Source organism: Sceloporus occidentalis, unplaced genomic scaffold (genome assembly GCF_023333645.1).
Source record: "Sceloporus occidentalis isolate IW3139 unplaced genomic scaffold, rSceOcc1.0.p SCAF_5, whole genome shotgun sequence".
NCBI lineage: Eukaryota > Metazoa > Chordata > Lepidosauria > Squamata > Phrynosomatidae > Sceloporus > Sceloporus occidentalis.
The window spans coordinates 17,164,066-17,178,247 of NW_028316985.1; the positions used below are offsets into that span (position 1 = coordinate 17,164,066).

A 14,182-nucleotide genomic window follows, 5' to 3' on the forward strand; every position below is an offset into this window, starting at 1 on the left:
ATGGCCACATTGCCCGAAAAACTCACAAAAAAAATGGATGCCGGCCACAAAAGCCTTCGACTTCACCCTAGTCTCCAGAGTGGTGGTCCAATGCACAAACCACTAAACCACATTGGCTTTATTGAGACGGCTGCTATGAGTTTAAATTATCATTTCCTTCAACATGCTCCAAAGTTCTTAAAGATACCAAAAAGACTTCACCTACTGTATGGCAATGCATTTTAAGCAAAGCTAGAGCAACTGACGTCTTCAGTCAACAAAGGCTTTGGTGCTTTAGCTTATATATGGTGAATAAACTGCTGACTTTCTCTTCCAGCTCTGCCTTTTTGCTAGTTACAAGGCCAGATGGCTACCAGTGGCCAAGAGAAGATGTCCGCCCAAGAAGAGGTGAAGGAAACTGAACAAGAGGTGAGTTCAGACAATGATTCTTGAAAAATGTGGCATGAACAGCAGCCAAAGTGCCGGTTTTAGGCAGGACATCAAACTCTGTCTAAGGGTCAAGGATTCAGCCACTAGTTTTGCCCAATATATTGACAGAAAGAAACTTTTAATGGTAGCAGCTGTTACCTAAGGAGTAATTCAATGAGATGGGAAAGGGCAAAGAGCACCTTGAAGAGATTTGATGTGCAAAACAATAGGCAGAGACCTGGATCTCTAGCAGGAGTTTGCTTTGTGATGACATGTTAGTTCATGCTTAGCAATTTGATGAAGAGAGGCAGAGATATTCTACACATGCCTCCACCCACAATGGCTGGGTATTCAGGGAGTGAGTACAGAAAATAAAGTTTTCCATGCTCTCTGCCTCTGATAGCCTTGGATTGATGCCTTAAAGTAGCACAATGCCAGTCCACTTTAGTTCAAGCTAAAGATGCAGCTCTATGTGTGGCTGGATACACAGCAAGTCCAGGGTATGTTACTTAAAGCCAAGTGAGCCGCTTTCCCCCTCTCAGCTAACCAGAGAGCCTTTTCATTAGGTTCCTCAATAGGGTTGCCATAATTGTCCACTTTTACCAGGGACAAAATGTGGAACAAATTCAAGACCAAACTGTAGGACAACTGCAGGACAAAACTCAGCCCAAAATGTAGGACGTTGAAGAAAAATGGTGGACCTTAAATGTCCTACATTTTGAGCTGAGTTTTGTCCTGCAGTTGCCCTACAGTTTGGTCTTGAATTTGTCCTACATTTTGTCCCTGGTAAAAGTGGACAATTATGGCAGCCCTACTCATACAGAAAAAATCTCCTAGCATTCAGGAAGACAGTGGTCCAAAACACACTGCAGAAATAATGCAGTTTGAGACCGCTTTAACTGCCCTGGCTCACTGCTAAGGAATCCTGGGAATTGCAGTCTATTGTGGTACCAGAGCTCTCTGACAGGGAAGGCTAGATGTATCACAAAACTACAGTTCCCAGAATTCCCTAGCACTGACCCAGGGCAGTGTGTTTTGGACTAATGTGGCCCCTGTAAAGTCTGGTTCTATTTCAGACCTTTAAGTATTAAGATTGGATTATACCACCTAGAGTCTTGAGTTTTTTAGCCAGCATGGCCAATGTCCAGGACCTATTGTCTCTAAATAACTTTTCCTAGCATTAGGCAGATAAGAAATTCCAGGCCAAGGCAGCAGATAATGAACTTAATGTTCAAGTGCAACTTATTATTTTCATGATTCAGTCTGAAAATTTCAAACCCCATATGATTTACACTTCCTACTGAATCGAAAATGAATGTACAGTACTGCATGTCCCTTTAAAAATGGGTGTTCCCAACAACAAATGGTTGTTAAAATTACAAGATATGGCTGAAACAAACCGATTAACAGATCTGATAAATGGAAAATCAGAAGGGAAACTTGAAAAGAAATGTGAAATAATAATTAAATATTGTAAAAACAAGTGGAAGTACTGGTAATAGGAAACTAATGAAATATGGATGTTAACAGGTACCAATGAAGCGATAAAAATACTGAATTTAGCTCAGGATATAACACTAGTCAGAAGTAGAACACACCAATGAGAAGCAATCACACAAATATGTAACAATAAGAAGAAAAGAAATCGCGTTTTGTAAAATTTTCATTTACTTGTAATGTGTACAAGGCAAACAGTGAAGACAGCAGTGAGTGGAGAGACCTTGTAACACCTTTGAGACTAACTGAAAGAAAAAAATTGCCACATGAGCTATCATAGACTTCAGTCAGATGCATCTGAGGAAGTATACTGAAGTCAACAAAAACTCATGCTGCCAATTTCTTTCTTTCAGTTAATCTCAAAGGTGCTACAAGATCTTTCTACATACTGATTCCACAGATCACAGCTATATCTTTGAAATCTACACTATGGAAAGTGAAAAGATATGTGTAACTGCGTACATGTTGTAACACGTTGGAAGTGTACATACAACATTGGATAAAAAATAATGGGTGTTCCATGTAAACAACAATGTGTAAGAGCAGAAAATGTCTCAAAATAGTATTAGTGTCACGGTTCTCAATATCTAATTGGCCACTCTCTGATTCAAGAAACAGCAGGCAACCCAAATTCGACTATACTGAACCAGAAATATACATGAATTGGCCAGTTCAAAACACATACTAAACATCCTTGCTCGGAGTAGGAGGAATCTTTTTCAGTGTTGTGTGCCTCCAAGTCATTTCTGCCTTTTGGTGACCCTAAGCTGAACCTCTCACGGGGTTTTCTTGGCACCATTTATTTGGGACATGATTGTCGTTGCCTCCCTCTGAAGCTGAGTAAATATGACTTATCTGACGTCATCCAGTACATTTCTAAGTTTCTATGTCTGAACAAGGATTCAAACTTTGGTGTCCAGAGCCACAGTCTAATGGTCAAACCACTATCCCCCATGGGTTCTCTTTATTTCAGTGCTCAGTAAACAAATACTAAAGATTAGTAAAGCATAGTATTTTCAAGCATTCCTTGTGACTTTGGGGTGATTGATTAAAACTTCACAAATGTGCATAACGTGCACAAGTTGCTTCTTGGACTACAACTCGCAGAATCCCCCAGCCTGTACATGAACCCATTTGTGAATTCCTGGGAAAGGAGCCCTGCTACTCCTTCTGTTGCCATGTTTTCACTAACGTGGCAGTGATGGAGAAGTGGCAAACAGTTATTGGTTCTCCCATTGGTGGTAGCCCAGTGAACCCCAACCCTATCATAACCCAGAAAGGAAGGCAGGCAAGATGACAAGAGGGTCATTGAGTAAATAGATAGCAGTGAGGAAATAGCCAGTAAAAGCCAGCCCTGAAACATAGTGAAAAGCAAACTTAAGATGTTGTTTACTTAGAGAAGGATTAAGATAGGGGTAGGTAAACCTTGTTTAGTCCAAGGCCAAATTCCAGTTTCAAATTGGGATGTATTATATGGTATGTATTATAAAGTGGTAATCCTTGGAATAATTCCATAAAGGCAGTACTATTTCCCAGATATGAGGACTGAGGTTGATCAAAAGTAACTTGCCTAAAGTGGCATAGGGAGTGAATAGCAGTAGGATTCTAGGTTCATCCTCCGGACTCTCAATTGCTCTTCTGTGTTGGAGGTTACTAGAGATGTGAATTTTCAGAAATTTTGAAGCCTTGCCTGGGTGGATGGGCTGTTTTGTTTTGCCCCCCCCCCTTTTTTTTTTTTTTTTTTTTTTTTTTTTTTTTTTACAGTTTTCATTGGGAAAGAAAAATAGAAATTTTTGGAAAAATTGGAAAAAGGCAACATTGGCACCCTATGATAGAGTTACTTTAAGGACATAAAATGTGTTAGTTATGTCATCAAATTATCAGATTTGATATGTTAAAACAGTTTATCCAGAAAATGCCAAAACAAATTATATTCATTTTACTTTTAAATGTTTTTTCTTACAATTGGAATAACAAGATCCTGAGCTATAAGGAAGCTGTTTGGTTTTGCCGGTTTATGAGAACCAGACAGAAAGTTGGGCTCCATCTTTTTAAAGCTTTCAGTAGGCAGCTGTAACAGTGCTGTTTTTCATGGAGAATACAAGAGAGTATGACTTGCCCAAGGTCACTCAGTGGGTAAATGTGGATTAAACCCTTTGTCTCCAGAGTCATGGTCACCACTACAGCATGCTGCTTCTCATACTGACCACACAGGAAGAAAATACTAAGGCATGTTTTAGCAAGAGATTGCCTGTTACACTTCCTTATGTTAAAGAGTGTGAACTGTTCTATACCATAACCAGCCCTTTCTCCACCTTTAGAATGTCTTGAGAAGAGTAGCCAGTATGCCTTTGGTCAGCTCTACTTATAAAATAGCTGCTAACGCCTACAGCACTACCAAAGACAGCAATCCCTATGTGAAATCCCTCCTTGACACTGCTGAGAAGGGGGTGAAGACCCTAACAGAAGCAGCAATGAAGTCTGCTCTGCCTTTCCTGGATATACTTGAAACCCAGAGTAAGTAAGCCAAAAAGACTTCTCAGGCTTGCATAGTTCAGATACAGAGGTGGGTTTAAATATAATGCATCTTAATCTGAGTATAGGAGGAAGCTGCTAATCTTGCATGGGAATGTAGTCATAATAATGTAGCTTGTCCTGTTCTCTGCTACCCAAACAAAAGTCAGTATGAGGGGTCGAACACATGGGTTGCTCACAGATATACAAGCACCCAACCTTGAGACTCATGTTTTAGTCCTTGGATGCACAGTTACTTCATTGTCTCAAATGTTTTGGTTCCGTTGTCCAGTCTGGTCTAATCCCTTTATGAGCTCTGTGAGAATCATGGGAAGCATTGTTGCTCTTGCTTAGTTATTAATACCATTCCAGACCAGACCACTGCCTTCTTAGCCTTTGTAATGTCGAGTGTATTTATAGTGTGCAAGGTTTTTAAACTGGACTAGTTGTTGTTGCGTGCCTTCAAGTTGTTTTTGACATACAGCAACCCTAAGGTATGCAGTAGCCTTTATTGTGATCATCCTTTCAAGAGTTTCCCAGACAGCTTCTCTCCACACAGAAACACCCCACCCACCAGTCTATAAACCAAGTTTGTTGTTGCTGATGTTGTGTGCCTTTAAGTTGTTTCCAACTTATGGCAATCCTAAGGCAAACCTAACATGGGGTTTTCTTGGCAAGTTCCTTCAAGGGAGTTTTGCCATTGCCATCCTCTGAAGCTGAGAGAGTGTCACTTGCCCAAGGTCACCCAGTGAGTCAACATGGCTGAGCTGGTATTCAGAGTCATAGTCCAATGCTCAAACCATTACACCACACTGGACTACAGTGGAGTACTGAATTTCAATTTAATTTAATTAAAATTTAAATAGCTTTGAATCCCATGGGCCAAGCTCTGTAAGTACAGTTCACTAGTCTGCTACAGCACTATGTTAATAAACTGGGAAACTAAATCATGTCAAAACAGAGGATCAGGCCAAAGTCCTAACTTGTCCTGTGTTTTATAATAAGTAATCTGAAACCCACAGGCAAGACACAACAATAATAACCCTGCCTCATTTTCTCCAGCAAACAGTATCCAGATACATTGTGCTTCTGCTCTAGTGGTGGTATGACAAATAACCCTATTCTTTTATGAAGAAATATTCAGAAGTTTGGGAGTTAGTTTTTGACTACACTTCCTGCATCACCCAGTGGCCATGCTGGCTAGAGGATTCTGGAGTTGTAATTCAAGAAAGTAACTTTCCAAATTCTGCAAATAGTCTTCCATGTCAGTACTAAAAAGTGATTAAAGAGAGACCTCTGTTCTGCAGTTGAAACAGCAAGTGAATATGCTTCTAAAGGTCTGGATACTCTGGAGGAGAAGCTGCCTGTTCTTCATCTGACAGCAGATGAGGTATGTTGATCTAACCCTTAGTGAAATGCATGGTCTCCTCCTGAGTTACAGAAAAGGGGGAAGAGAGAGGATTTGGTTGCTTGGAAATCGTAAGTTGCCTATGTATAGTGGCTTCAGGGAGTGCCCAAACCTTTGTTTTATAGCCACATGAATATCTTGTTTTGCAAGCATTTGGGAACTGGGAATTTCAGGCATTTGGAAACTTTTCTTTATAAAGAATTCTTAATAATGCATTTTGCTGGTTTTGTTTCCTTTTTCTATGGATATGTTTTAAATTGTTCTGAATGCTATAGATTTTATGTTTCATTCTCTTTTATTATTACAATTCACATTTAAAAATAGGCAAATAAACAATAAACAACTAGTCATATACATATACCTACACACAGACATTCACTCAATACAAACAATACAATACAATTAATATAAACTTCCTATGTATTTGATTTCATAAGACTTGATTTGCTTACTATTCTAAACTTCTAATTCACTGTTTTAAACAGTATTTTAGGAGATTATCACACTAGCAAAATCCTGCTGAAAAATGGGATTTAAACTAGATTCGATTTTTTTAAAAAAAAACTGCAAATGCATGAAGTTTATCACACCAAATTCCTGCAGAGGTGAAATAACGTGAACGCAAAGGGGAGAACAATGGCAGCTTTTTACTTTTGGGAAGTTTCAAAAGTAAAAAGCTGCCATTTTTCTCTCCTTTGCCTTCGCTTTGCCTTCGTGTTATTTCACCTTTGCAGGAATTTGGTGTGATAAGTAGTTCCGGTCCTACCTCTCTGGGAGGTCCCAGACGGTGCAGCTGGGGGATGTGTGCTCCGATAAGAGGGCCCTTACATCTGGGGTCCCTCAAGGAGCCATTCTGTCTCCCATGCTTTTTAACATTTACATGAAACCGCTGGGAGAGATCATCCGGAGACATGGGGCGCGGGGTTATCAGTACGCTGATGACACCCAAATAGTCTTCTCTATGTCTCCGACTGATGCAGTGACTGGGGATGGCATCTCTCCTCTCGTGGCCTGTCTGGAGTCGGTAATGGGCTGGATGAGGGAAAACCGACTCAGTCTGAATCCAGAGAAAACGGAGGTACTTGTGATAGGTTCCCCTGGTCCAGGAATGGCAGTGGTTCCACCTGTCCTGAATGGGATCACACTTCCTGTGAAGGACTCTGTGTGCAGCCTGGGAGTGCTTCTTGATTCGTCGCTTCACCTTACAGCTCAGGTGGATGCGACAGTCAAGAGCACTTGTTATCAGCTTCGGCTTATTCGCCAGCTGCGCCCATACCTGGCCCAGAGAGACCGTGAAACGGTAGTACATGCTCTGGTAACCTCTCGATTGGATTTCTGCAATGCGCTCTACATGGGGCAACCCTTGTACCACACCCGGAAGCTACAGATGGTACAGAATATGGCAGCCAGACTGGTCACTGGTACTTCCAGGGCCAGTCACATTACACCTGTACTTAAAGATCTGCATTGGCTGCCCATTCGCTTCTGGGCACAATACAAGGTGTTGGTTATAACCTATAAAGCCCTACATGGCTTGGGCCCAGGATACCTTGAGGACCGCCTCTCCCCATACATTCCGCCCCGCACACTCAGAACATCTGGGCAGCAACTACTGAGGGTCCCAGGGGCTAGATTAGTCTCCACAACAAGGAGATCATATTCCATCGTCGCCCCGACCCTCTGGAATACGCTGCCCACAGAGCTCCGCTCGGCCACCTCCCTGGCCCAGTTCAGGAAGGAACTAAAAACCTTCCTGTTCCGATTAGCATTCCCTGACAGTTCCAGCTAGTCTTCCCCCCCTCTGACAGCAATGGTAGCTGGTTGATGGGGTTTTAGTATTGGCTTTAACAGTTTTATTGTACTGAATGTTGATGGATGTATTTGTATTGTTTTAACCTGTTGTGCACCGCCCTGATCATAGGAAGGGCGGTATATAAATAAAAAATTTATTATTATTTATTATTATTATTATAAACTTCCTGCATTTGCGGGTTTTTTAAAAATTTGAATCTAGTTTAAATCCCATTTTTCAGCAGGATTTTGCTAGTCTGAAAAACTCCTTTGTTATGGAGCTCAGTGGATAATCTATTCCTATTTTTTAATCTCTCACCCTTTCAACATTACTACTTTCAGCCAATTTTACAATACTCTTATTGTCAGAGCCATTCCTTCTCAACATTTTCCACATCTCTAGAGTTTAAATGACATGTTAACTTGTCTAATTCAGTCATATCCACCAGTTTAAGAAACCAGTCCCGTTGAGGGAATTTTTGTAGTTCCCAGTTCTAGGTAGTAATAATCCTGGCTGAGATTACCATATATAGAACTGCATTCCAATACTTTTTGCACCACATTTTGCTACCTTATTTGGCATGTTTCAGAGAAAGATGTCAGGTTTCAATTGAAAATTTTCAATATCTTGCAAATTGTTTTATGTATCTTGACCCAGTTCCACCACACCATGAACCAAATTGCTTGTTGGCACTTCCAATATTTGTTTTGTCTTGTTTTATAAATCATGGACATTTTTAAGGAGGTTAGATACCATCATTGTGCTATTTTGAGATATATTGTTTTCTCTCACATTTTGATATCTAGGAAGTGGCTGTATCTTGCTCTTTGACTATATCCAGCTCTCCAAATCAATCTCTTAATTTTGTATCACAGGCCCATTTCATCATCATATCTTGAATTTGCTCTTGCTTTCTTTCCAACAATAATTTATAGAATTTTGCTGGTTTTTCTTTTCTAAGAATTAGTTTATCCAGGGTATCTTTTTTCCTCTTTAAATCCTTACAGATTTGCATCCATTTTGTATCTTGTCCTGTCCTCTATTACTTGTATTAGTCTATCAGATTTCTTCTTTGTTAGCTTAAATTGGTTTCTTTTTTTTAAAGTTGATGGCAAGGATTGTGTCCCTTGTAATGTCCAGACATGGACTTGGCTGTTCTTTGACACCATCCCCTTTCTGTGAACCACCTCATGCTTTCCAGAGTACTACTTTTCAGAGTTTATAAATACTACAAGTCTGCATTGGGAGGTTGGAAAATGATGAGCTCTCACTTTCACCACCTGTTACCTTGACTTCTTAACTGGCCATCAGATTAATAAGACTTTAGCTGTAATGTTTTAGCTGCTTTTACCTACATATGTCTGTCTGTTGATGTTAATTTATGCAAACTGCCTTGAGTCTCCATTTAGGGAAAATGGGAATATAGATGATGATGATGATGATGATGATGATGATGATGATGATGAAGATGAGACAACTGGGTGGAACAGAGAGGAGGAACAAACCTGCTGTGTTCTTTGCCCAGTCATCTTTATCTAGACCAGACACTAGCACATCAAATGGAAAAGATTGTTAACAGCATAACAGCATGTATGAAAAATTCTTTCCTGATGGAGAATTCTGTAGCTCTAAAATGAGGTCTTCTGTTGCCTTTTAGGTTGCCTCTAATACCAAGGAGATGGTGTCCACCAAAATGGCTGATACCAAGGAGGCTATTGCCAACAAGCTGTCTGGAGCTGTAGACATGACCAAAGGAGCTGTGCAGAGTGGCATGGAAGCAACCAAAGCTGCTATCAGCCATAGTGTGTCAACTGTGGCAGAATCCAAAGTGGGCCAGATTGCTCTGAGTGGTGCTGAAGCAATACTTGACCGTGCTGAAAAGTCCATTGATTACTACCTCCCCATGACAGATGAAGAATTGGGTATGGTACCTAAATACCTAGCATCCTCTTGTCTCGTGGTGGCATTACAATTTCTTAAAACTGCATGAATATTCCAAAACTTACTTAAAATATCGGAATGCTAATTTTAAATGTCCTGCTCTCTCATTTTAGGAGACATGGGCCCCATACAGACAGGCCAAAATAAAGCTGCTTTGGGACACTTTGGAGGTTTGCTGTTTAAATGATGCATGCCTCCTAAGAGTCTGGAAGCTGCGCCAAAGCCACGATCCAGTCGTAAGGACTGGAGCACAGCTTTGGCACAGCTTCTGGACTCTTAGGATGCACGCCTCATTGAACAGCATACCTCCAAAGTGACCCGAAGCAGTTTTATTTTGGCCTGTCTGTATGGGGCCCTAGTTATCCCTTGAAAGATGTGCTTGCCCTACTTCGAACTTATCAGTCTTTGTCTCTCCAAATGGTTTGGACTTCATCCCTCAGAAACCTTTATGGTTGGCCATGCCAGCTGTGGCTTCTGAGAGTTTTTATTTATTATATTTATGTCCCACCTTTTTTCCCTAGATAGTACTCAAGACAGCTTACAATAGTTTTTAAAAAATGTATCACCCTTTTTAAAAAAATAATTTAATCAACTATAAAAATCAAAACAGCTAGAAACAGACCATAAAAATAAAAAAATTAAAAAAAATCCAGCACATTGTACAAGCCCCATCCCACCTAAACAGTCCTCAAAGGCCTGTCAAAAAAAGTCTTCAGCTGTTTACAGAAAGAGTAGGGATGGTGCCAGTTTGAATTCTTTGGGAAGGGAGTTCTGGAACCTGGAGGCAGCCACTGGAAAAAGCCCTCTCTCATTTTTCCACCAGTTGTACCTGTGAAGATTGGGGTGGTAGGAGAAAGGCCTCCCCAGCAAACATTTCTTAGTTATAGGGATGCTTTACCTCTTTGTGGGAAGGTCTGATACAAAAAATTGCATTTTTGTGATATTTCATCCCCTCCACAAAAATGTCTCACAAGGGACTGCATTTGGAGTGACCAGATCTTCGGGAAGGTTTTCTGGACTACAATTCCTGTAATCCTTCAGTTTGCAGGGCCACTGGGGATCCTGGAGATTTCATGAAAAATAAGGTCTGGGAGTGAACAGAAAGCACATGTAAGCACCAGTCCATGTCTTCCCTGCTGTGCCTACAGAGCAATCTTATCTGAAAGAGCAAGTCCTGGATTCCTTAAGACAACTATCCAGGAAGTCAACAAGGGAGTGAAAGCTTCCTTTCTTACAAATGCTATTTTGGATGCGTAATGCATTAAGGCTGCCCTATACTGACCCCTTGTGAAATTCTGTGGTTCTCTCTTCCTTAGCTGAGCTTGAAAGAGCTGTAAAGAATGGTGGTGACCTGGTGGCTATGAGGCAGAGCGAACAAGAAGAGTATCTGGTGCGCTTGGGGGCTTTGTCGGCCAAACTCCGCAACAGAGCCTACCGACATTCTCTAGAGAAGCTGCACCAAGTCAGGGAAAAGATCCGGGATTCTCTCTTGCATATTGAGCGAACTATTCGTCTGGTATGAACTTTGCCTCCATCCTTCAAACATTTTGGAAGCTGAGAGTAAGATGGTCCACTGCAAATTCTTTTTCAAATATAAACAAACAAGTTGCAGCCTGAGGCCTATGCAGAACTTTAAAAAGTATATTTTGGAGCTACAGTTATTCTAACCCCTGAGCTAATTTGGGCGACTGTGGGAGCTATAGTCCAAAAAAGTAACTCCTTCAAACTTCAGTCCCATCCTCTTAAAACAAGAGAAAAATTTACTTCTCCATGACTTCAGACCATAATTTATTCTGAGAAGTTTTCAACTTGCATTTAGCCTGCATAGGGCATGTCAGTAGGCCACTCTAATGGGCAAAAACAAATAAAGCAAAGTATGTTGGGGGAGGGGAGGTTGTAACTTTCTGAAATCCCTAAATAATACATTTGTGGTGGTATATTACTTTTACACCCACCTAGATTAAAAGAAAATTGGAACAAGATGTTCTTCAGATGGCATGTAACACTAGCTATGATGGTTAAGATGTACAAAGACCAAAGTAATAAATACTGGAAATGTGTGTCCAGTGAGAGCACTTTTTTCCATGCCTGGTGGAGCTTTTCAAAAAGCTAGGATGTTCTGGATCCAGATGAACAGCTTAATGTCAGAAATTTTACAGTTAAAATTGCATCTAAAACCAGCATTTTATTTATGGTTGATGTATATCAGATCACCACGAAAGAGTGGTACACTATATGATTTCTGCAGCCAGGTTTATTTATGCATAACACTGGGAAAACCTAAATGTCTCTTCTAAAGATGACTTGCTTATTAAACTATTGGATTTAGCTGAAATGGACAGACTGACTTGTATTTTATGATGAGGAACCACAACTAGCTTTACTAAAAATGGGAACCTTAAACAGTTTGTATAAATTAAAGATGGGGATATATGTTGGAATTAATGTTCATTAACTCTTCAACTTATATCATTTAGTTTTAGTTATTGCAGACTTACTGTCATAGAGGTATAGGCAGATTGATAGAAGATGCAAAGTTAGCAATGCAGGAAGAAGTCAAAAAGAATGAAAAGAAATTAAATCCAGAGAAAGTTACATTGTACCAATTCTCTGAAGGTAGGAAGTATTTTTTATAAATTACTGATTCATCTGTTGACTATGCACTTGGCATATTTTAGTTTTTCAAACAAATAAAAATAGCTAGCTAGGTAGCTTTTCCCTTCAATAAATCCTTGGAGAGACAAAAGCTTATGTGGACCTGACAAATGAGATAGGACAAGTGACAAATCATGACACTAGAGCTTCCACTGTTGCCGTTACTTTCAATCCAAGCCCTTCCCTTTTACCTTTCAGATTGAATATATGAAAAATGAAGCAGGAGAGAAAATTAGTGAGCACCATGAGAAGTTTCGCCAGATGGTGTTAGAATGGAGCAAGGGTCAGTCTGGAACCAAAGAGCAACTAGAAGCATGTCTGTGTGCGGTAAGCCAAGAGTTACCTGTAAGTCCAGGACAAGCAACTGCTGCAGATTCAGGGATCAATATTTTGCCCCTGGGACACTATCGGAATGACATGAACTACTAAAGTGGTCAAGAGGGGACCAAAACTGGAAGTGGCAAGAAGTCCAGGGTGGGGAGCCCCCAGAATTTATTTAAAAGGTTAATCCTCACTCCTGGAGACTTCCAGGAAAGAGGGAAAAACTTACTTTGCCCAGATAAAAGGTCAGGGTGTATGGGAGAAAGTCAAGGGATGCAAAAACAGCCCGGAGGGATCACACTATAGCCAAAGCTGTTCATGATCTGCTTTGCTAGCTTGAGCTGATGAGAGTCAAAGGTAAAAATCTGAAGTACTGGATTCAATCGAGAAGTTAATGGGAGACCTTTAATCTGCTTCCAATAAGAGACATATTGGCACTGAGTATTTTTGCCCTGTGTATTTTAGCAGGTAGATGTCCAGGCTGTCACAATGATCCAGAGCATGTTCCAGCAGCTGCAAACCACGTTCCTGACACTGATGTCTGGCATCCAGGGATTTCCTTCCAGCTTGCAAGATAAGGTGCATCAAATCCGTCAAAGCACTAAAGAACTCCATGATTCCTTGTCGAGTGCTGGCTCCTTCCAGGAGCTCTCCAACACTCTGTTGGCCCAAAGCTACCAGACAGTGAAAAAAGCTCAAGAATATATGGAAGAGCTGCGGGACTACATAACCCACCACACACCCCTCTCCTGGTTTGTGGGACCTTTCATGCTCCCTTCCAAGCAACCTACTGAAACTGCTGAATCAGAAGAGCCAAGAGAGCTTAACTGAGACACGGTCTGTTGCAGTACTGTTCTTATTGCTACAGAGTGTGAAACTGTATTGCATTATATTTAAAATAAGAGTCTTAACTCACTTAATGTAAATGGATGGTGACAGTTTTTGCTGAGGCATCACTTTTAACAGTAATTATCCCGCTCCAGATTTCACATATTTTAAAATGGCAATGTCCTACTGCAACCTGCTACTAGTAGTAAAGTGATGGCACTGAGTAATTTTGTCAAGAACAAGTGATATTATTGGGAATACTTGGTTTATAGGCTGGGTGGAGTGTTTTGTGTGTTGAGAGAAACCATCTGGAGAAATTATTAAAGGGATAATCCAAATAATTATTCAAAAGCACATATGCACATATTTTAAAATTGCAAAATCCTCTGTGACCAAAAGTTCAGAAGTGGCTAGTACTAAAGTGATGGCAGTGACTAGCTATCAAGAACTAGTGGTATTATTAGTACTTGTTTTATGGGCTAGTGGCAGGGGGAATGTGGACACAGCTGCTCTGGAAAAGTGTTGAATGTGTATCCAAATAAAGACTGCTTCATAAAGACACAAGTCTTATCTCTTACTAGTTTTAACAGGGGTGAAATTGGGTTTGCTCAACAACTGCAGTATCTGACGTTTCCTCATGAAAGGTCACACTACAAAAAAAGTCTTGAGACATTTTAGAAGCCAGAAATCTCTCTGCTACTATTGAGTGATGTCTAATGTTGCCATTGAGTATGCAGTGCTGTTACCCAAAAAGGTTGGACTTGTGGTCTGTACCAACAATGATTGCATCTTCTTGATATTTTGGGGGAATTAATTAA

General features: G+C 40.5%; 1 protein-coding gene across 1 annotated transcript; it reads left to right on the forward strand.

The window, feature by feature from the left end:
• The first annotated feature begins 345 nt into the window (after positions 1 to 345).
• On the forward strand, positions 346 to 13,928 carry LOC149311700 (perilipin-3-like). The gene is made up of 7 exons (XM_089526598.1): positions 346 to 408; positions 4,227 to 4,422; positions 5,727 to 5,809; positions 9,277 to 9,541; positions 10,877 to 11,076; positions 12,414 to 12,542; positions 13,002 to 13,928. Exons 1-7 carry the CDS (start codon positions 346 to 348, stop codon positions 13,365 to 13,367), a joined length of 1,302 nt encoding a protein of 433 aa, XP_089382724.1. The 3' UTR covers positions 13,368 to 13,928.
• Positions 13,929 to 14,182: the final 254 nt, after the last annotated feature.